This window comes from Nothoprocta perdicaria, unplaced genomic scaffold (assembly GCF_003342845.1).
Source record: "Nothoprocta perdicaria isolate Ctin4 unplaced genomic scaffold, notPer1 scaffold_353, whole genome shotgun sequence".
Taxonomy (NCBI): Eukaryota; Metazoa; Chordata; class Aves; order Tinamiformes; family Tinamidae; genus Nothoprocta; species Nothoprocta perdicaria.
Genome location: NW_020455592.1, coordinates 412,654 through 433,887, shown reverse-complemented (window position 1 = coordinate 433,887; position 21,234 = coordinate 412,654). Strand labels below are relative to the sequence as shown.

Below are 21,234 nucleotides of genomic sequence, written 5' to 3'. Positions count from 1 at the left end.
AATAATTCTTTATTTCTTTGTTCTCTAGAGATTTAAGTCATAATCATTTATTATCATCTAACTGGAGCATTGATTTATCTGTTCACACGCTACAAGAAGTGTAAGTTACTGTTTGTCATAAAGTCAATAGTAAAGACCTCAAAGCTTCTACTTAGTAAACTTCAAAGTTTTGACTTTTAATGTGTGCCCAGGTATCTGGTGTGATTTGAAGAAATAGCCAAGGTTGATAAACCAAAAATGCATGTGCTATGTTGTATTTTATCTGAACCTCTGATATTCTGTATGCAGAAAGCTTTCTGATAGAAAACTATTTTAAAAGAGAAATGGGATTTCTGATGGCTTAGACTATGGCTAATTCTATTTTAAACAGAAGTAACGGTAACCATTTTTAAAAATTAAAAGTAGTGAGCTGTAATGTAAAAAATTTAAAATCGATATTTAAACAAGCTTTTAAGGAATCTGATTTTCAACTATTATGTAACTAACATAAAACTTTTGAAAGTTATGATATGAGTTAATTCTGCTTTGTGGAATAGTTGTTCTCTTTGGAAGGTCAATAAAGAATTATTATCTTTTATTTTTAGGAAGATGAATTACAATGAGCTAAGCGAAATTCCATACTTTGGAGAAACAACTTCTAATATAACTCTTCTCTCGCTGTAAGCAACAGTTTGTCTGCCCTTTTCTGCCTTTGTTCCTTGACAAGGGGGTGATATTAGAATTCTGCTATCAAGCTGCAGGGAAGCATAACTTATTTGTCTCAGAGCAGTGTTTGTCTAAAGGGCTTTGGGGAATACATAAGCACCCTTAAAAGAAATGCAGATCTGTTGGACAATCAAGTCCCTTTATGTTACCAATAAAATGCAGCCAACCAAGGCAGGCAGCTTGGAAGGGGAGGGAGATGGCCGAGGAATGACAGTTTCCAGGAGGAACAGCCCAATTACAGGCCCCAGAACTTGCATCTATTCGTATGTCAAGACAGTCTTGGGTTTTGAGTATTGCTTTATGTATTAATACTGAAGTATGTGCTGCCTTTCCCATTCAAGAAACTCACTAAAAATGTTAATGCTTTAGATGTCTAATGTTTTAGATGTGAAATTGAAGGATGGGCTGTTTTGATGATCATCTTTGCTGGTATTTTTTCAGGGTACACAACATAATCCCAGAAATAAATGCTGAGCAGCTGCAAGTTTACCTTTCTTTGGAGAATCTAGATCTTAGCTCTAACCTGATCTCAGAAATTAAAACTTCTTCTTTCCCGAGGATGCAGCTGAAGTACCTGTAAGTACGAGTGGTCTCAGGCCTGGGGCTCCTAGCCCCAGAGCAGTAGCGTCGAAGATGTCAGCTACTGTGAGATATTTATTACAGGGTTTGCTGCAGGGCTTTGAACTGGTAGCAGTGCTCACTGTAGCTGCAAATGTGCTTAGAATAAAATACCCCTTATACCAAGTCTGCACGATGTTTTCTCAGTGCTGAAAATCACTTGAGTGCTGCTGTCAAAGTGCTGGTATTTCAGCCAGCAGGGACATACAGTGATTTATTTATTTATTTAGCTTATATTGAGTAGATCACTGTTGACGTTGTCTTAGCCATGCCTAATGGAAGCATGGGCACGCAGGGAACGCGGCTCCTACCAATGATTCCTCTAGGGAAAAATGATTTATTCAGGGTACCAGAATTCAGATTTCTGATGCAGCTTCACACAGAACTTGAGTAGTAATAGCTAGTTTCTTGTTGTAGTTCTTGTGTCATCTTGCTGATATTCTCTATGTTCTGAAAAGCTTCTTTTCCTCCTGTTTTCCTAGGAATCTAAGCAACAACAGAATAACTACCCTAGAAGCAGGCTGTCTTGATAACTTATCTAACTCTCTAGTGGTGGTAAAGCTAAACAGAAATAGAATTAGTGTGATTCCACCAAAGATCTTCAAATTACCTCATGTGCAGTTTCTGTAAGTAACCTTTTTGGAAGCTTAAAAAGATAACCTTTGTATGGATGTTACCTTGCCTTCTCGTTTTGATAGTCACAGCGTTGCTTATCAAAAGATGTCTTAATATTTGTCAACTTTATATTATTTAAGGGAACTGAAAAGGAACCGTATTAAAATAGTGGAAAGTCTTACATTCCAAGGCTTGGAGTCCTTAAAATCACTAAAAATGCAGCGCAATGGGATTAGCAGACTGATGGATGGAGCATTCTTTGGCCTGAATAGTATAGAAGAACTGTAAGTGTGCCTAGTCATAGAATTTCTTTGTTGTGTGACCCTGACGTGGTGCAGGCGTGTGCCACGCACTCTTGGCAAAAGGTGTTCTTTTTCTTTTGTTTAAATAAATAATCTTTCAGAACTGGAGTATTTACATTTGAGAATAAGTGGCCGTGTTTTCAGTTCTGCTACTGGATCAGTGCAGCCATGCCTGTGTTGCTTTCTTTTTGTACAGTTTTGGTCATTTGTTTGGGTCCTGTAAAATTAATATAATCGTGCATTTCAGATTCTGTTGGATTTAATGTTACTAAATCATGTTGAGATCAACAAGGTGAGATGCTGTAAATGTGTGTTGCATTGATTTTCTATTTGGCAAATATTTTTCCCTCTAATTCCTTAGAGAACTGGAACATAATAACTTAACAGAAGTAAACAAGGGCTGGCTGTATGGTCTACGGACATTGCAGCAACTCTACGTTAGCCAGAATGCCATTAACAGGATCAGCCCAGATGCATGGGAGTTCTGCCAAAGACTTTCAGAACTGTAAGTCCTGGGTTGAATTGCAGTGGGGATTTTGTAACATTACAAGTAACCGATTAGAGAGCACATATATAGGAAGAACGAATTACTGAAGAAAGTGCTCAGTTAACTTGTCAAGCCTATGGTGATGCTGTCTGTTTTACTTTTTTTTTTTTTTTTATATAATAAGTCTTCTGTTAGAAATTAATTAGGAGTTGCTGTTTGATAGTGTCTTTGTAGTTAATCCCCCTCACTTGCCTTTAAAGCGTTTGCTCAATTTCTATAGAGACTTGTCCTACAACCAGCTGACTCGCCTCAAGGAATCTGCCTTTGTGGGACTTGGTTTATTGGAGAAGCTAAACCTGGGTGACAACCGAGTTAGTCACATTGCTGATGGTGTGTTCAGGGGGCTGACAAACCTTCGAACCTTGTAAGTACAGAAAACTTCTATTTAAAACTCCACTTGATTCAATACTCTGAAGCTTTTGGCAGTTAAAACAATGAATATTAAAGATTGGTGTTTTGGCACTTGCTGTATTGCTGTCCTGCCTTCAGATGTGGCAGTGCTGATTATTTTTGGTCTACAAAAATCCTGGTGTAGCTGAAACAAACCATCTCATAATTTTAATGGTGATGTAAAACAGTGCCTTGATGACCTTGAGTGTCCAGCTGCATGCCATGCCAGTTCTGAGAAGGCAGGGATTGGCAGCTCCAGTACATGCAAGCAGTGGGATGAATTTTCAGTACAGACCTCACTTTCTCCCTAATGGTTGCAATAGGGTTGGAACCTAAGAAGCCAAACTGAATCCTGCAAATTGGAAGGTGCAGCTTCGCATGCTGAAGCCACAGGCGCAGCATAGAACAAAGGTGTAGGGGGACCTCTTGCTATCAGAGGGTCAGCTCTGCGTTTGCCAAGACCTTTGCCAGCAGTTGTACCCTGTTCAATATGTCTCACAGGACAAGAATCTATCTTTTTTTTTTTTAATTTAAAAAAAGAAAGAAAAAAAAAAATGCCAAGCAGATCTGAGCACTTGTAATCATCCTAAACCATGGTAGTTGAGAAAGGAGTGAAAGTTTATAACCCCTAAATCAGTTCATTAAATAAATGCTTAAATAAGCAAACTCACCAGAGAGACTTATGTAAGCAGTCATATTCTGTTAACCTTAATGCAACCTTTTAATGAAATAATTAAAACTGATTTCTTAGATTTAGAGCAGCATGACAAAGAACAAGAGCAGATTAATTAGTAGCTTTTGCCGGGCTCTTCAGGGGCGTCAGACAGCTGAGAGCGGGCCGGCTGCTCCGGAGGGGCAGCGAGCAGGAGCGGGGGCAGCGGTGATTAACGGGCCGGCATTGGAGCGCAGCTGAGCGTGAGGAGCAGCTCCTTTCTCGCACAATGAGGGGCTTTGCTCTGGGTTGCTCACGCTTTCTGCTGAGTGCCATGAATAGTGTGAGCGTATAAGTCCTTCAGACACCAGGATACTTTGTGTAGCTGTCAGCTTGCTTCCATTGTTGTCTCTACTACAGTTCTGGTTGATTCAGTATTAAGGCATCTCACATAATTGTTTGTCTCTCTTCAGTTCTTGCCACGATTCTGCAAAGCGGCTTTAAAGCAGAACCAGAGCAAGCTGCTGTAGAAACTGTGCATATAAGTTAGGAGCTAGTCAGAGCAAAGTGGGATTAAAGGTGTATCTAAGAACAGCACTGACACTTTGAAGTTTAAAATCTTATCACCATGTTTACTTCATGTGTGATTTTTCTGTATACTTTGTGGTTAACTCAGCATTTGATACCACTCCAGTATTTATAATAAAAAATTTTGGAGAGAATTCTAGAAACTAGTTTATAGTCCAGAGTTTTAGCAGTCTGGAAGTAAATTTGGCATATTACTCATCTGGTTACTCTTCTTATTAGATCTTATCTATGTTGAGTATCTTATCATTGAAACATTATTCAAGTTGAAAATACTTAGTGTGAGTAAATGTAAACACCGTGTTGACTAAATTTATGTAAATGACATACAGATAATGGAGTTACAAGCACTGTTTTCTTTATTTGTCCTGAATTTTAAAGTACATATCTTAATTGTGGAAGCGACTGCTACAGGGCATTAAGAGGAGACTTTTGTATTTCAAAGTAAGAAAAACAAGAAAAAGATGCATTACCACTGAGGGCATCCTGGAGGTTGATTTCTGATGTCTTCTGGGATAGGAATCCATGCCATTTCTAATCTCACCCGGGGGAAGCAGATACTGCATTCTTCCATCATTAGCACAAGGGAAAAAAGGATTTGTGAGAGATATCTACAACTCTCGGTATGCACAGATAGCTTTCTGTGGCAGTTGACTTACTTGGCAGCTCTATCGGGCTGATAAATGTAATATCTACTAAAATGCAGTGTATCTTATTTTTCATTGATGTATCTTCCTCTAAATGCACTGATGTTTGCAAATACTGCTATGCATGATAGTAGTAAGGTGAAAACTTGTTGTTCAATTTATACATTTTAGGCTGAAAATGCTGCTGCATTTGAGAGATCTCTCCAAATCCTGACTTTCCAAACCTATTGCTATATTGCTTTTACTGTTTAGTCTGCTGTTCTGTGCGAGGGGCAGAAGTGCTGTACAGAGGTCAGACAGAAATCCCATTAGCTGGTAGCGAGATTGGTGAGCAGAATAACAACTTCATTCTGAAAATCTACTACTCTGTGCCTGGCAGCCTTGCACTATAACCTGTGTGTAATCTCTTAATATGCTAATGCTGTTAAAAGCCTGTTACTCGGGAAGATTAGTGCTGCTGCTATATTGGTTAATTCACTTACGTGAACCAACTTGCTTCGGGAGTCTCCCCAGCTTCTGGTAAATAGTCCGTCACATGACGGTTTCTGTTCGGGCTGGGCCTTTCCTTAAATACCACATCAAGACGTTGTTCTGCAGGGTTTGTTTGTGGTTCTGTCTGAAGCACGGATTTTGAACAGTTCCGTTCTCCCTTGCCTTCCTAAAATGGAATATTAATCTTCTGATGAGCTGGGCTGTATGAAGGTTTGAGCCAGAGCACCATACTAGGCACAAGGAGCAAGAACGTCCCTTCCCTGGTTAGCACTGGGTGTGATGATGTTCCAGAGCTTTTAAGAAGCCTCTTCTGCTTCTACAGGGATTTGCGGAACAATGAGATCTCCTGGGCCATAGAAGATGCAAATGAAGCCTTCGCAGGACTCGGCAGGCTTGATAAACTGTACGTATTGTACATCACTGAAATGACAGTATTTCCTAGGCAAGGAGAAGTGGAGGGAAAGCAAGTTGTTGTATTTGGTGGGTTACCCCTTCTGTGCTGGACCTCTCCATATAGATCCATGTCCAGTACATCTGGATCACCTGGCAGGACCACCTATCAATTGTTTGTTCTGCTAGCATAAATTGATCCTTTAGCCTATCTCTAACCTAAATCCATAAAGAAGGGAAAAGGAAACTTGTTCTTATGAGTATGTTTTGGGGCCTGTTAACTCAAAAAATAGTATTTGATTTTATAGCTCAGCTATAATTTTAAAAGTTATTCAACTTATTCTTGAGCTCATATTGACATCCAGTTTGTTTTCTGGGCTTGGGGGCTTGTCTTTCAGAATCTTGCAAGGAAACCAGATTAAGTCAGTTACGAAGAAGGCATTCTCTGGCCTTGAAGGACTCGAACATTTGTAAGTACTTTGTTTCGTAGAGCTTCTAGTTATGTCCTTCAATTTTGTATTTCTTCTGACTTGCACGAATCTGTCTGTTGGTGGTATATGAAGTCAAGTTACTGCATTGTGTTTCTCTTTGCTTAACTTATAGGGACTTGAGCAACAATGCAGTAATGTCCATCCAAGAAAACGCGTTTGCCCAGGCCCAGCTGAAGGAGCTGTAAGTTCAGTTAGTTCTGCTCTGTGCCTTGTAAGATTGGCTGAAATTCACTAAAGTGTATTCTGTTTTCATCATCAATATAATTTTTTCAATCTAACGATTACTAAAATCTGCACCTGAATTTGCTGAATGGCAATTAATAAAAATTAAGTTTTCTTGCCATGTTAAAACATAGATTTTTCACATCTTAAATTTCTACATTGGATGTGTTTCAGGAAATCACCTGAACTCTAATCTGGGTTTGTCACAGAACTGCTATGATCAATAAAGTTAATGCTTTGCCTTCTATTTTTGGCCTAGGGAAAGGCCTTGCAATAAGTTTCATGTCTGGATAAGATTTTTTACTAGCTCAGCAGGTACTTTAGCTGCTAGAGCCTTCTGTGATCTTCAGGCATACAAGGTATTACACTGTGTGGTGACCTTCGTACCCAAGACTAATCTGAGAGTAACACAGCCCTTTCTATGACATAAGGTCTCCAGATATCATGTAATCTGTTTTAAAACAGTTATCCACTTAGTTAATCTCTGTCAATGTGGGGAAGGTGATGAGATTTTAGGTGCTAAAGACAAAAGACTTTCATTGCATTCTCTTATGTATATTAGAAACAAGTCGCTAGTGGTTTGTGTGGGCAGGTGGCAGGCTGCACTCCTGGCTTGTCTGCGCGCCCCTCTTCTCTCACTCCCGATCTGCTGGGTTCTCTTAAGCACCAGATCACTCCTTGCTGGAATACCAGACTTGCTCTCCAGTCAGTAGCAGCTGCGTGTAACATGTAGGATACTCTGAAAGCCTTTCCTGAGGAGAAAGTGACCCACCGGTGCTTCCCATCTGCCCTTCTCGTTGGTTTTTATGGAGCAGAGAAGAAAATAAAAACTGCAATAGTACTTACATGAAATAACTCATTTTCATTCTTAGATATTTATTAGCTGGCATGAAAATGAGTTTTGAGGCTAACAGCCACAAAGTAATGGCAAATATCTAGTATGAGGGATGAAGCTTGCTACAGTGTTTTTTTTTTTTTTTTTAACTACTTTAAAGAGGAATGAGGTAACTGTCAAGACGTGCTTAGTACTTTGTTTCAAAGTGCAAAATACAGTGTTATTTTTCTCGGGCATCTTGGAGGAAAAGAATTTTTAATGCTGATACGGAAATGGTTACCTGGACCCTTTATAGCATATATAACTAACATTGTGTAATAAAGACCTATAGGCATAGAGGGATACTGTAAGTTGTAATTTCTGAAAATGTCTGCTTTTAATGTCTTTTCTGGTATATGAAATCACATGTAGGAGTGTGAAATAAACTTGAATCCCTCTGGTCTTGCCTTGTTTCTGCAGGATTCTGAACACCAGCAGCTTGCTTTGCGATTGCCAGCTGAAGTGGCTGCCTCAGTGGCTCGCTGAGAAGCACTTGCAGCAGGCTGTGAATGTTAGCTGTGCTCACCCCGCATGGCTAGCGGGACAAAGCCTTCTCAGCGTGGACCCTGGTGACTTTGTCTGTGGTTCGTATTTTTAATCATTTTGATATAAAAACATAGTAACACAAATATCTACAGATAACTTTCTGAAACCAGCCTGTAGCACTGCTGAATGTGCTTGGTTTTGGCCGTAGCGCATGTGTTTTGGCATTTTGCTTTATTTTAGAAGCTTTCTAACACTTCTGACACTTAGTTCAGCAGCCATGCAAGCAGCCACTTCCCCATTCCTGTGTTACTGCCCTGGTGCCTGACACCAAACCGTATACGTGTGCTCACAGGAATGTCTTCGCTGAAATGATAGATGTTTAAATAACTCTGAGCTGGGAAAAGGTAGTGTGAACTGCTCCCTTGCTATGCTTTTTGCTTGGTGAGCTTTAAATTTTCTGAAGATAAGACTTTAGCTATATGAAAAATACCACTTCCAAAAAGCCCGCCCTTCATAAAGTACTGCTACCTCTTTGTCCAGAAGTGGCCTGTGTGAATAGTGTTAATGTAGCAGCATCTGGACAGCTGTAGAAAAGGAGGTACTGCTCAAGACCATGCTTTTACATGGACTGTTCTCAGTGCTTGTTCTGTACTCCTACTTATGGCTTTAATCTTCTTTCACAGCTTGATATCCAACAGAAAATAGCTGAATATATGCACCCCAAGCAGGATATTTGTTCCCACAGCTTGTGTTCTACCTCCTGTGTTTCGTGGTCTCTTCTTGCAAAACTAACTGCATTTTGAAAAGCAAAGTAGCTAATCTTGATGCTTTTGTTTCCAGATAACTTCCCTAAGCCGCAGATAAGAGTACATCCTGAGAGCACGATTGCTCTGCGAGGCATGAACATCACCCTGACTTGCACTGCTGTGAGCAGCAGTGATTCACCCATGTCCACGGCCTGGCGTAAGGACAGTGAAGTGCTGTATGATGCAGAGGTTGAGAATTTTGCCAGGTATCAGCAGCAAAGTGATGAGGTGGTTGAGTATACCACCGTCCTGCATCTCTTCAACGTGAATTTCACTGATGAAGGAAAATACCAGTGCATCGTCACCAACCACTTTGGCTCCAATTATTCCAGCAAAGCTAAACTGACAGTTAATGGTAAGCAATAACAGAAACAAAGAAGCAACCCACTTAACCTAAATCTTTATTTAAATAGCTACAAATCTGTTTTTCATTTTGTTTTCTAAAATCTACTCAGATTTCTTAGTTCCCAACTGGTCCAAACTATACTCTTGCAAGAATGTGCATCACTGCTATTTAAAAGTATCCGACAAATTTATAAGTGATTATTTTTTGGGCAGTGGGGTGGTGAAAAGCCTTCTTTACTTTGAAAAGGGGCAAATATTTCCCATATTTTCATTATAACTCAGGTAGCTTTTTATCTATTTGAATAGAGTCATAGGTCTTTTAAACTAAAAGCTCCCTCTGCTGTCTCATCAGGAGGAGGCACTTTCCCTGTATGCTGGCACAGCTAGGGAAGAGTTGGCTTAGAAACAATTACGAAATGGGAAGCAACTTCAAAAGAATTGATTATGAGGTCCTTGGTCTTTAGCCAGTAATGAAGAATTCCTATTATCCTGACTTTAGAGCAGGGAGATGAGAAGATAAAGTTCATATCAGTTGATAGATGGCTGAACCACTCACTCTCCCCATTGTATCTGAGGACAAAAGTGCTAGTGGTGCTTTTGCTTGTTAAGAACACCCCTTTTAGCTGCAGGGGTGAAACTTTCCTTCCCCTATGAAACAGAAGGTAAAGTGTGATGAGGAACTTCAGAAAGTTACCCCTCTCTTCTAACCACAAGAGAGTTTGTCCATTAGATCATTTTAAAGGAATTCTGTGGGTATATTTCAGTTTGGAGGCTAGGCTATTAGAAATGGCCACTGAGAGCTTGTGCAGCTCTTTGGAAGTGTCTCCCTTCACCAGGAAGACCACAGGTGTGTATCTCTCTGGCTTCCCTGCAGGCACCTTCAGTATTAGGGAGCTCTTGTTGCTTTCTCCTCAGTACTGAAAATATCGATACCCTAATGTCTGCTTTGATCCAGAGCTGCCTTCCTTCCTGAAAACCCCCATGGATCTCACTATCCGCACGGGGGCCATGGCCCGGCTGGAGTGCGCCGCAGAGGGCCACCCTACGCCCCAGATCTCCTGGCAGAAAGATGGGGGCACCGACTTCCCCGCCGCACGAGAGAGGAGGATGCACGTCATGCCTGAGGATGACGTGTTCTTCATCGCAAACGTGAAAATAGAAGACATGGGCATCTACAGCTGCATGGCGGAAAACAGCGCGGGAGGTTTGTCAGCAAACGCCACGCTGACTGTGTTAGGTAAGTGGTGTGTTTGTCTTTGCTTAAATGGATCATTTCGCTTCTGCACTGGTAGAGGAGCTTATCTATAAGTAGCAGGCTAAGTCCTGCAGAATGAAATTAAAATAAAAAGAGCGTAGTGTCCTCTTCCCTGACTGAAGATATTCAGCGTTAAGGAACATGAGAAGAGATTTTTTTTTTTTTTTCTCTCTCCCTCCAGGGTTTCTCCTTTGCAGCCTCCAGGAATAAAGGATAAATTCCCCTCCAAGGAATAACGGATGTCAGGTGCTCTCTGGAGCAGCAAAGTAGCAGCTGCTTTGCACGGTTTGGGGGGGATTTGAAGGCCACACTTGACAAGATTTCTTTGAACAGTGACTCAGGTTTTTACATGCCATGGAGTGCACAGTGTTGCTGCACTCTGCTGTTATCTTACAGCTGTTCTCTGTTTTCCTTCCGCGCTGTCAGAAACTCCCTCGTTCGTGCGGCCGCTGGAGGACAGGACGGTGAGCAGGGGGGAAACGGCCGTGCTGCAGTGCATCGCCGGTGGCAGTCCCGCCCCGCGCCTCAACTGGACTAAAGACGACGGCCCTTTGATGGTGACGGAGCGGCACTTCTTCGCCGCCGCTAATCAGCTCCTGATCATTGTGGATGCTGGCCTGGAGGACGCCGGGAAGTACACGTGCATCATGTCCAACACCTTGGGCACCGAGCGTGGCCACATCTACCTGCACGTCCTGGCCTCCCCGAACTGCGATTCTTCCCAGAGCGGCATCATCCACGAGGAAGACGGCTGGACGACGGTCGGCATCGTGATCATCGTTGTGGTGTGCTGCGTCGTGGGAACGTCCCTCGTGTGGGTTATTGTGATCTACCACATGAGGAGGAAGAGTGAGGATTACAGCATCACTAACACAGGTGGATTTCAATAGTAACATCCTTTAGTGCTCTTCTTTAAAACTTGAAACGCTTGTTAGAATGATGAAATCTCTGGATTCCTTGAAATTGGCAAACATTGAGGGGGAGTGACATTTTTCCTTCTCAAGTGTCTTCAGGGATTTGCTCTAATTATTTTATTTGTTGGGGAAAAAGGCAAGTTTAGAGACTTTACATATTAATTATGTATTTATTCCTTAAACGCTAGATTTATTTTACATTAAGGGAAAAAAGACAAGCTTGGGAATAAGTATTTAAATTAACTTCAAAATATTTAAAGGGCCTGGAATAAAGTACATAAATGTCTGCTCTGGCACTGTTAGTCTAGAGCTAGTTATATGGATTTTTAATCTCAGAGGTAGCGAAAAGGCAGGAATGTGTGAGCAGAATTTCTATATTGCACTCGTGTTAATGCAGGTGATAGTTGGTGGTGCCTTGGGATCTTGACGCTTATCTGTTAGTGTCATCAGTGCTAATTCTGCTTTGCAGAGGAGATGAACCTGCCTGCAGACATTCCCAGCTACTTATCCTCGCAAGGCACGCTGTCGGAGCCCCAGGAGGGCTACAGTAACTCGGAGGCAGGGAGCCACCAGCAGCTCATGCCCCCGGCTGGTGGCTACGTGCATAAAGGCACAGACGGTAAGTGGGGCTCTCGTGCTCCCGCCCGCGTGGTGGGGGGCCAGCGCATCCCCTGCTCCTCCTCGCTGGCAGCAGTGCTGCACAGTACAGGGCACTGCTGCCTGAACATCAAAGGTGACTCTTTCTGGAAAAAAGAGAGTTCTTTCTGAGATTTCCATTCACTGCCGTGGGCTTAAAAGGCATCTCTTGATTTTCCTTGGGTTTGTTTATATTCTTAAGGCTTTTGCATTCCATGCATGCAATTTAATCTTTGGTCCAGCAGCATCTGGGTTCACATTTACTTTGAGTGCCGTTGAATATAGATGTGACTGCAATTCTTGAGTCCCAAATAGCACAGATCCCTGCAGAGATTCTTCTCTTCAGGACATGTGATCTAGTCAGCAAGGCGGTGGTGCTGGCAGAGAATTCCTAGGTTAAGTGTCAAGGTAGATTTTTGTTATGCTGCTGCTTTAGCATTTCAAAAGCTTCTGGAACGGAGGTGGGAAGGTACATTCACTTGGGAGATGATTTGTTTAATCTTTTGCTTGTAAGATAAAATTCCTTCCCCAACCAGGCATCTAGTTTGCCTGTTACAAACATAACCCAAAGGTTATACCATTTCTCTACCTTGTTTAGAGACTTATTTTCATAGTATTTTTAGCATCGAGTCTATAGAGATTTCAGTATTTTTAGCATTGAGTCCATAGAAATTTTTTTTTTCCATTGAAATGCTGAGGAGCCATCTGATCCATAGGCTGCCTTTGAAAAGCAATCCTTCAGTACAATCTTTTTCATGTATCCCATGATCCAGTCCCTCCTGTCCATAGTCCTACTACCAAAAGTCTGTGAGCAAAAGGGCTGGGGGAACAGCTCGTCTCATGAGTGAATTGTTACCGGTTCCATCATGAACCCAATCGTGATTTTCTGAGGTGCCGGATTGCAGAGGGCAAGTGTAGCTGCTCCTGCTTTGGCTGGTACAGGGGGAACTCACGGCTTTTCAGCCTCGTGCTAGAGCTAGCTGGGCCTGCTGGAACTGTGAACTGGTGGAGATGGAGGGTCCTCCCTCGCTCTGAGAGAATGTCATTTTTTGAAGTTTTCTGGTTGTGTTTTGCAGGTGGCACAGCACCGCTGGTGATCTGCTCAGACTGCTATGACAATGCAAACATCTACTCCAGGACGCGGGAATACTGTCCCTATGCCTACATCACAGAAGAGGACGCTCTTGATCAAACGCTCTCGAATCTCATGGTGCAGATACCCAAGGAAGCGTACGCAGCGCGCAGCCAGCACGACACCAGCGCGCTCGAGAATCTTATGGCAGACAGGGACGTGTCTGTCTTCCTCACCAACCACGACAGAATAAGTGAGAAGAAAATCTCTTCGCAGCAGGTGAATGGTGAGTGGGTCCTTCTTCTTTTTGTTTGTTTGTTTCTATTATCCAATAGCTCCGGCCTTCCTCGTTGTGCCGTTCTGTGTTGGTGCACAGTTAATTTGTCAAGTTGCCCTAGTGTGAGGAATAACCTCATGTGCTTATTAACCAGGTGTTTGCAGAAGCGGTGCTCCTGCAGTCTGCACCCAGTTCTCCCAGAGCCCAGGAGAGCAGTAGCCCTTCTTAACCAGCAGCTTGTCTCTTGAAGCTCGTGAAACACGATCTCTTGCATGTACTTCAAGGACATCCTTTGCCAAGATTTAAAGCTGCACATAGGAAATCCAAATAGCACTTTTGTGTTTGAGCTGGACTGGGTTTCAAAGAGCTCCAAAAAATTTATTTATTTATTTCATCAACTGAATGTTTTCACGTTGACTTTCTTCCAGGTAGCCTTTAAAAAAAAGCACACATTGAAACTGAGTATGTTGTTTCTGGTTACTGCAGCAGATTGCTGAAATGGGAGGGCATCCAGTAGCAGAAAACCTCCCAAAGATGATTATTGTTAAGACACATGACTCAAATCTGCCTATAATTTGGGTGTATTTATCATGGATTTCTGCTCATCTTTTAATTTTTCTTCCACAGAACCTTTTCAGGTTCCTGTATGGGGAGTGAACAAGGACCTAGGGCTGTCTCATTCGCACTTTCTGCACCAGCAGTCGGCCCGTGAGACCCCTCGGCCTCTCCGAAGCGAGGGCGTTGGCGACGGTGGCCGGGAACAAGCTGCTTCACCCAGACCTTGCCACAGGTTACGTGAACATAACTTTGATTTTAATAGGACACGGAACATTCAGGACCATAGTGAAACCACATAAGGCACTAAAATGAAGTCTTGGAAGCAGCTCCCTCCAAAGTGACTTTTTGTATTTACTACCTCAGGACTAACCCTAAGGCCAAAGATGCTTTCGTACACGTCTGCAATTACGGGCTGACTAAACCAAGACAGACTCCCTAGGAGGAGGTGGTACATGCCCTTTTTCCTTGGATTCATGTGCATTGGAAAATGGGAATGTGCAACAGCGCACATAATAGTGATATCCACATCAATAGCTTAAAACATGATTTTTCTGATGTTGGAAACAGCCTTTGTGTTAGTGCATGCTTTGAAAATCTCTCAAGAATGCCTAGCTATTTCACGCTGCATTGTCTGCTTGAAAACAAATGTTCAGGGCCTCCTCGTGGAATTCCCCAGTAATTGTGAGCATAAGACTCTTGGCCGGCTTTTCGTTCTTTAGACTGTTGGCAGGAGGCTGTTATCAGTCTAACTTTGGGTTGTTTTCTCCTATGAGTAATGGACTCTAGTTGTAAATAAATTTGCATTTATAAATATTTTGTATACACTAAGCATATAAATGTGTTGGCTGTAATGTAAATATATTTTCTATTATGCCAAAGTATGTATCATACTGTTAGTCTCAGCAGCTGCATATCAAACCATAGTTTCTGGTGGAGGTTGAGGGATTGAGAGCTTGTTTCTGAGGGGATAGAGCTGTTTGTTCGTTTTGCTTTTTTTGATTGTTTGTTCACTTCGGAAAGAAGTGGACACGCTGTGGGTATGTGGTGAAACTGTGATATTGCTGAATTTCATTGTTACATACAATTCTGTATGCATTAAGCATGGCTGATCTGACTGCAAGCTGATCCATTTCATTACCTTAGCAGAATTCCAAGCCTGGCCATTACGTGTGGAGAGAATCCTTGAATCTGTCTATTAGGCCCCTTCTTTTCCAATAAAGTATAATGCCCAACAGATCTGCCTTAAGCTAGGCTGTATTTGCCCCTGGGGACTCCCAGGCCTTCCTGTAAATAGTGAGCACAGGACTAGTGCACAAAATGATGTCTCTTTCTGCCCAGCTGTTAAATATCTGCAAGAAGGCAGTGTAAGTTCTGAGCTGCTCATGTTTCAAAAGTTATCTAAGCTTTTATCTTTAAAAGGCTCTCATATTGTGTAAATAGAGTGTGTACTCTGCATTGCAGAGAGGTCCCTATTTTTCATGACTGACAGTTTATCAGCAAACTTAAAAGAATGTCATGATGAAAAGCGTTGGGTGGCTTGGAGGAGCATTTGATCAATAGTCGGTGCACTTCACTATATGGATTTTCTGTTTCCTCTGCAGAGCCAAGAGGAAAAGGTAGTTTTAAAAGCTTATGCTTTTTTCTGTCGTAAAGTATAAAGAAAGTTCTTACCCCGTTGACCTCTCTAATAGTTCCCTCGACCTCATAGTGACTAAAACGTTAAAAAATATTTGACGAGTGAGAAATAAAACGACACAGGGCAAGGATGCTCTGTACCGAAAATGCAGTGCTAGCTGAGAGGCAGTAGCAGGCACGGCAGCTTCAGTACCCGCAGTGGGGAGCGCCTGGCAGCGAGGAGGAGGAACGTCCTGGATGTGGCAGGCAGGTCCTCGTCCCTGCACAAAGGTACCTGTGCAGGGGTGCTAATGGTCTAGTCAGTGCTGGCTCTGCAGCAAGGCACCTGGAGCTGGGGTGCTCTCAGGGTTATGCTGTAGCTGTCCAAACCCACATTCCTGAAGAGCAAGGGCTTCTTCCCTAGTCCTTCTTGCAAACCCCACACCTCCTCAAACCATAGAATATCTGCTGTGTCCTGCTGCATTGGGGACTTTTATAAAGACAGAGAAAGGATTTTGGATCAGCCTGAAAGATCTGTATAAGATTCCCTTTTAGCCCATTCCTACATGGGAGGGGCTGTGATTGCACAATTGCAGCTGAAGTTTTTGAGTCTGTGGATTAGTTGAGTGAGTGAGGAAGAAGGTGGTAATAATTATTTTCACATTATTTGGGCATGGATAATAATCAGATGCAGAGAAATGAGCACAGATTTTGCCATGCTCTCAAAGCAACCATTTGATAGCCAGCACCTTTAGCAGAAAGAGGATTCAGAATTGTCCTTGACCTTTGGAGAAAGTGGAGAGAAATGTCGGTGTGTGAAACTCTTTGGCTTTGACATCTGAAATATTTTCAGGCATTGGATGTAACATGCATGCTAAAAGAAGACTCAAGTTCTTTTCTGTATTTATTTCCTCCAGGCCTTTTTCCAGACCGCATCAAAGACATAGTACTTATTTCACAAACTTACCTCTGTTGCTGGAACCTGCCACTATCAGAGTTTATATTTGGGTGAGAAATGTCAGGTTATGAAACAGCAGCAGCAGAAAAAATCTCCTCCTTCTGGGCTACTTGCTGCTTTGTTCAAATATTCATATAGGGTAACGTGGCAGAGTTGCACTTTGGCGTGTGCAGAGCCATGATTTCCTGCCAGCAGAGGAGTAGCATCCACCCTGCTGCTGCTTTGTCTCCCTTCACTGTTTGACAAATGCTGGTTACTTCATTTTTTACTTCCTTCTCTCTGTTTTGTGGAGTAGAGCTAACGTGGATTTCCCAAGTGTCAGAAGACTCCATTGATGTGGAAGTACATGGGAACATCCAGACCTTTCGTGTACTTCAGGCACCTTCTAGTATGATCAGGTTCACCTTAGGTAGGTAAGATGTGCTTGGCTAGGACCAAACTGTGGTGTTAATGCTGTCTGCACCAGGACGAGCAGGAGGCAGAGGTGTTTAGGAACTGGAGTTGCGCTTTTGCAGTGAGATACTGGCCTCCAGAAGCAGCCTTCATGAATTAGGACATTTGCATCCTTACATAAGCAATGGAGTTTCTTTAAAGTCTGTAAGCTGGTTGTAAATAGTTGAAAGCTTGTAAGTGGGTGAGCAGCTTGCTGTGCCTAATTAACATTGTGGAAAAACGTCCTAGGCAAACTTGCCAAAAAAAAAAAAACCCTCTCCTTTCTCCCAAGAGATGCAAACAGCAGAGTGGCCATTCTGTTTTCAATGAATATGGACAGTTTCTTCAATCAATGCCAAAGTAATAACAGTACAAAAACGGGGGGTTTGTAAGACAGTGTGAGCAAAGCTGTCCTTGATCCCTGTTGCTATTTCCTAGTGTCTATTTATATTTTTTTCACATAAGAATGTATATTTTGTATAGCGTGTGTAACATATGTTTGTCTATTGTAATATACCTTCATTCAATAAAATGCTATATACATTGAACATCCAGTGCAACTTTGTTAGCTTACAGCTTAAGGTTTCACTTTCCTTCTGTGATTTTTATTTGTTACAGGAGAAAAGTGCTGTGAACTCAGTAAACACTTTAAGGTGGGATTCGGACTTTCAGCATAAATATTATAAATATTCTTCACTTAAATTATTGGAAGAACACTTAGTACTTAGCCTGGCTCATGAATTAACTTCTGTAGGTGGTAACAAATCAATAGCTGTCTGTGTGACTGAGTGTGTGCCCCTTTTGCAGAGGCAGAGCAGGAGAGTGAGGCAGTCAGATAACAGTGCCAAGCGGCTGACACAGACCTGTGCTCCAGGCATCTTTGTGGAGAGGAGCGAGGAGAGAAGAAGGGACCAAGTTTTACTGCATAAGCCCTGCTCAGGCCGGTGCCGAAGGAGCAGCTGCTGCTCTTCACATGCTGGCATGCGTGGTGACAGCCTCCACGGGCCCAGGTAGGGCAGCTCTCCCTGTCCAGACCCCAGCTGCTCTTGGTATTTACAAGTCTGGACTTCTGTATCACTCACGCACATGATTCAGGGCCGTGGTTTAGCATGATGTTGAGGGGCTTTATGGTTGGACTCGATCTTAAAGGTCCTTTCCAACCATAATGACTCTGTGATTCTAATTCAAAACCACTTTGCCTCTTGAAAGAAGATATGTTCTGGAATAAGCTGCTGCAGACATTTTTAAGATGGTCCTTTTTTTTTTTTTTTTTTTTGTCTAATTGTGAGAAAACAGTTAATATGAGGAATCAAAACTGTTTGAAGAGAAGCTTGGGTGTGTAATCACTCCAGAGTAACCCGTGGAGAGGGCCAACACTTGAATGAAATTGTGCAACCACTCTCCGTTACTGAAAAAACAGAGTCAAGTCACTTTAGCCCTATCTAATATCAGATAAGATTTACACATCCAAGCAAACAATTGGGCAAGGTGGCTGGCTTCTCCGAATAACGTTTTTCTTAGGAGAACTTAGTGCTTAATGTATCTGAGCTTTTAGCTTGCAATTCGTCACTCTAATCTTCTGGATATCTCTAAGAGAAGTGTCCTATTTAAACATGTTTACTTGCAGTATTGCAGTGAGTTTCCGAAGGCAGGGTCCGGATTTGCCGCTAGGATGTGGGCTTGCTTGCAGCCTGGCGGTTGCTGCCTCTCATGCCGTGTGCGCCACCCGACACGTCTGCTGCCTGCAGCAATAAGAAGGGTGTCAGCTCTTCTGTCAGTTGGACCCATCTGCATCCAAATTACTCTCAAAACTAAAGCTTTTCTTAAAATAGCCTTTGCTATCAAACATTCTTATTTAAAAATTTCTAGTTGTAAATTTCCTGTATTCTGAAAATATGGATGTGCTTTTACCAAGGCGCTGTTGACTCCAGCCAGCAGCTATGCTGCTGTGTTCCCAGTGATGTCCGGGCGTCTCGGAGCCACGGTGGGTGTCCTGTTCCTTGTGCTGCCGCCTGCTCTCGCGCTGCTTCGTGCTCTGGTGTTTAATCACGCGTTTGTCTCATGCGGGCCGGGCTGAAAGGAGCGCCACGCGTGGTGCACCAGCGCCCACGAGCACAGGGCTGCAGCGTGGCCATGGGGCCGGCGCAGCGAGGCCCCTAGCGCGGTGCTGGGGCCGCCAGCGGCTGCTGTCACCCAGTGTCTCGTGCCGTGGCCCCGCGCTGCCACCCTTGTGTTTCGAGTTGGAGGTCCGAAAGCGCTGACGGCTGCGGGTGAAGAGCTGTGACCTGTGTGGCTGTCTGTGTGCAGCTTCAGCGCATGGGCTGGTGTTTCCGAAGGAGAGGGCTTCTCTTGGTGCTAACGCGTGGCCCTGGGGATGTGCCGGACTGTGAGGTGGACACCACGTCTGCCCCTCTGCTCCTGGGCAGCGCGGGGGCCTTGTTTGCTGTTCACATAGTGCTTGAAGGCTTCCTGGAGGAACGGGACTGCAGCACGACGAGGGTTCTTCCTGCAGTCTGCCTGCAGCGTCCCCCGCGTGCCAGGGTTTTGAGGCACTCAGCATTCCCAGGCTTCCATAAATGCAGAAGGATGAGCTCCGTGATGGGAGTCTGCCCCCCAAGCGTTGCTTCCCCTGGGAGCACGAGTGTCAGGAACCACCCCGGCCCGTTCCGTGATCCTTTCAACAGGACGCACAGGAAAAACCAGCTGTCACCTTCCCTGGAAAGTTGAGAGCTGCCCGCTTCATTATGTACATCTCAACCCTGGCACAGCGACAGAGAACCAACAGCTATTGAAGATAAGATCATGAATAGTTAATGTTCTCAGTTACCCAAGCATATTTAAAAATTAACACTGTAGCTTGGTGCTGATGAGATTAAAAAAACTAGGTCATCAAAGAGAGGGAAAAAAAACAGAAAACAATTGCATCTACCCTCTGGCCTTGCTAATGACTGAGTTCTTGTGGAAGATCCTATCCTTTCCTTTCTTTAATCCCTCGGCGGTTTGAGCACCCTGGACGACTTCATTAAACCACCCTCCCTGCTGCCTGCCGCGCTGCTCCTGCCCCTTTCCGCTGACCCCAGTGCCGGGCCCGGTGGCGCAGGACTGGGCTCAGAGTGCCCGCGGGGCCACGTTTGGAGTGCCCACGCGGCCGTGCTCGGGGTGCCCGTGGGACCGTGCTCCGGGTGCCCATGTGGGGCTGCGCTCCAAGGCCCTGGCCTTAACCTTGGCCTGTGAAGCACTGCAGGAACAGAGGAGCCGACGTGGCTCCCGGCCCGTCCTGACGTTGGGATGTCCCACCGGTCCGGAGCCGCCCGGCCCACAGCAGCTGAGCTCCCTGCGCCATGCCAGGAACAGCGCGCAGCCCTCCCGGAGCTGCCCCGGCCCGTCCTCCTCCGGAGCAGGTGAGGGCTGCGTGTCGCTGGGAGCACTGCAGGGCAGGGACTCTGCTTCCCATCCATTCAGCCTCCCAGCTCCTTCAGGGCGTCAGCCTAGCAGGAGAATAAGCAAATAACCGGGAAGGAAGGAGAAGATGGGTTTGTGCCAAAGAGCTGGCCAGGCTTTGGCAGGGCAGGCTGCAGTGCCAGCACAGCCAGAGCCACTGCCTCCTGCGGAACCTGCCTGGCGCTGCGGGCTGCTGTCTCCACGTGTAGAAAGCTGGGAAAGACAGGATTGCTTCTTCCTAAGTGAAACTAGTCCTGTGTAGGCAGACAAAAATACAGGGAACTAATTAAAACTAAATCCTGATTTTTGTGGCTCTTGCCCTGAAGAAACTGACTGGGAGAGAGCATCAGCGTGGAGCTGGATTACCTCACTCTGGAAAACAAGCAGCTGTTTGAAAGCAGATGTCGGACCCGTGGGAGTTCTGGTGCTGCCTGCCCGGATCGTGTGCGTGGGTCTGGTGGGAACATGCCGGATAGCAGGAATTGTGCAAGCGAGCCGGCCCCTGGATGCTGCGCGTGCTGCTATGCAGTCTGCTGCTCCTCGTGGCTCCTCGCTGCAGATCCCAAGGTGATGGGGGTGAAGGTGCTTGTTAGCTGCTGTTGTGTGTGCAGGCATGTGCGCCCGGTCTGCGCCTTCCAAAATGCTTGAGGAGGATGGCTGAGCAAATGAGCCTCGGGGTATAGATGCAGACAGAGAGGAGAGCGAGCTTGCCCAGAGAAGCCCGGCAGATGCATGACAAAATCAGGCCTGGAGCCTGGGAGTGAACACTGGGTTCTGCCTCACAGACCATAACGCTGTTTGGGTTTTCTTCCCAGGTCTGAACCTCAGCTAATCTGGGTCTGTTCGTTCTCAGTTTCATTGAGCAGGTCAGGACAGGAAATGGGATTAAACAGCACTGCAGAGAATGGAG

General features: G+C 44.2%; 1 protein-coding gene across 1 annotated transcript; it reads left to right on the top strand.

Moving 5' to 3' along the window:
• Positions 1-16,908, top strand: LRIG2 (leucine rich repeats and immunoglobulin like domains 2). The gene is made up of 17 exons (XM_026044194.1): positions 1-100; positions 585-659; positions 1,147-1,281; positions 1,806-1,949; positions 2,079-2,222; positions 2,602-2,745; positions 3,008-3,151; positions 5,876-5,956; positions 6,342-6,413; positions 6,547-6,615; positions 7,951-8,114; positions 8,857-9,177; positions 10,123-10,404; positions 10,849-11,298; positions 11,806-11,955; positions 13,049-13,330; positions 13,949-16,908. Exons 2-17 carry the CDS (start codon positions 589-591, stop codon positions 14,176-14,178), a joined length of 2,883 nt encoding a protein of 960 aa, XP_025899979.1. The 5' UTR covers positions 1-100; positions 585-588; the 3' UTR covers positions 14,179-16,908.
• The last annotated feature ends 4,326 nt before the right edge of the window (positions 16,909-21,234 follow it).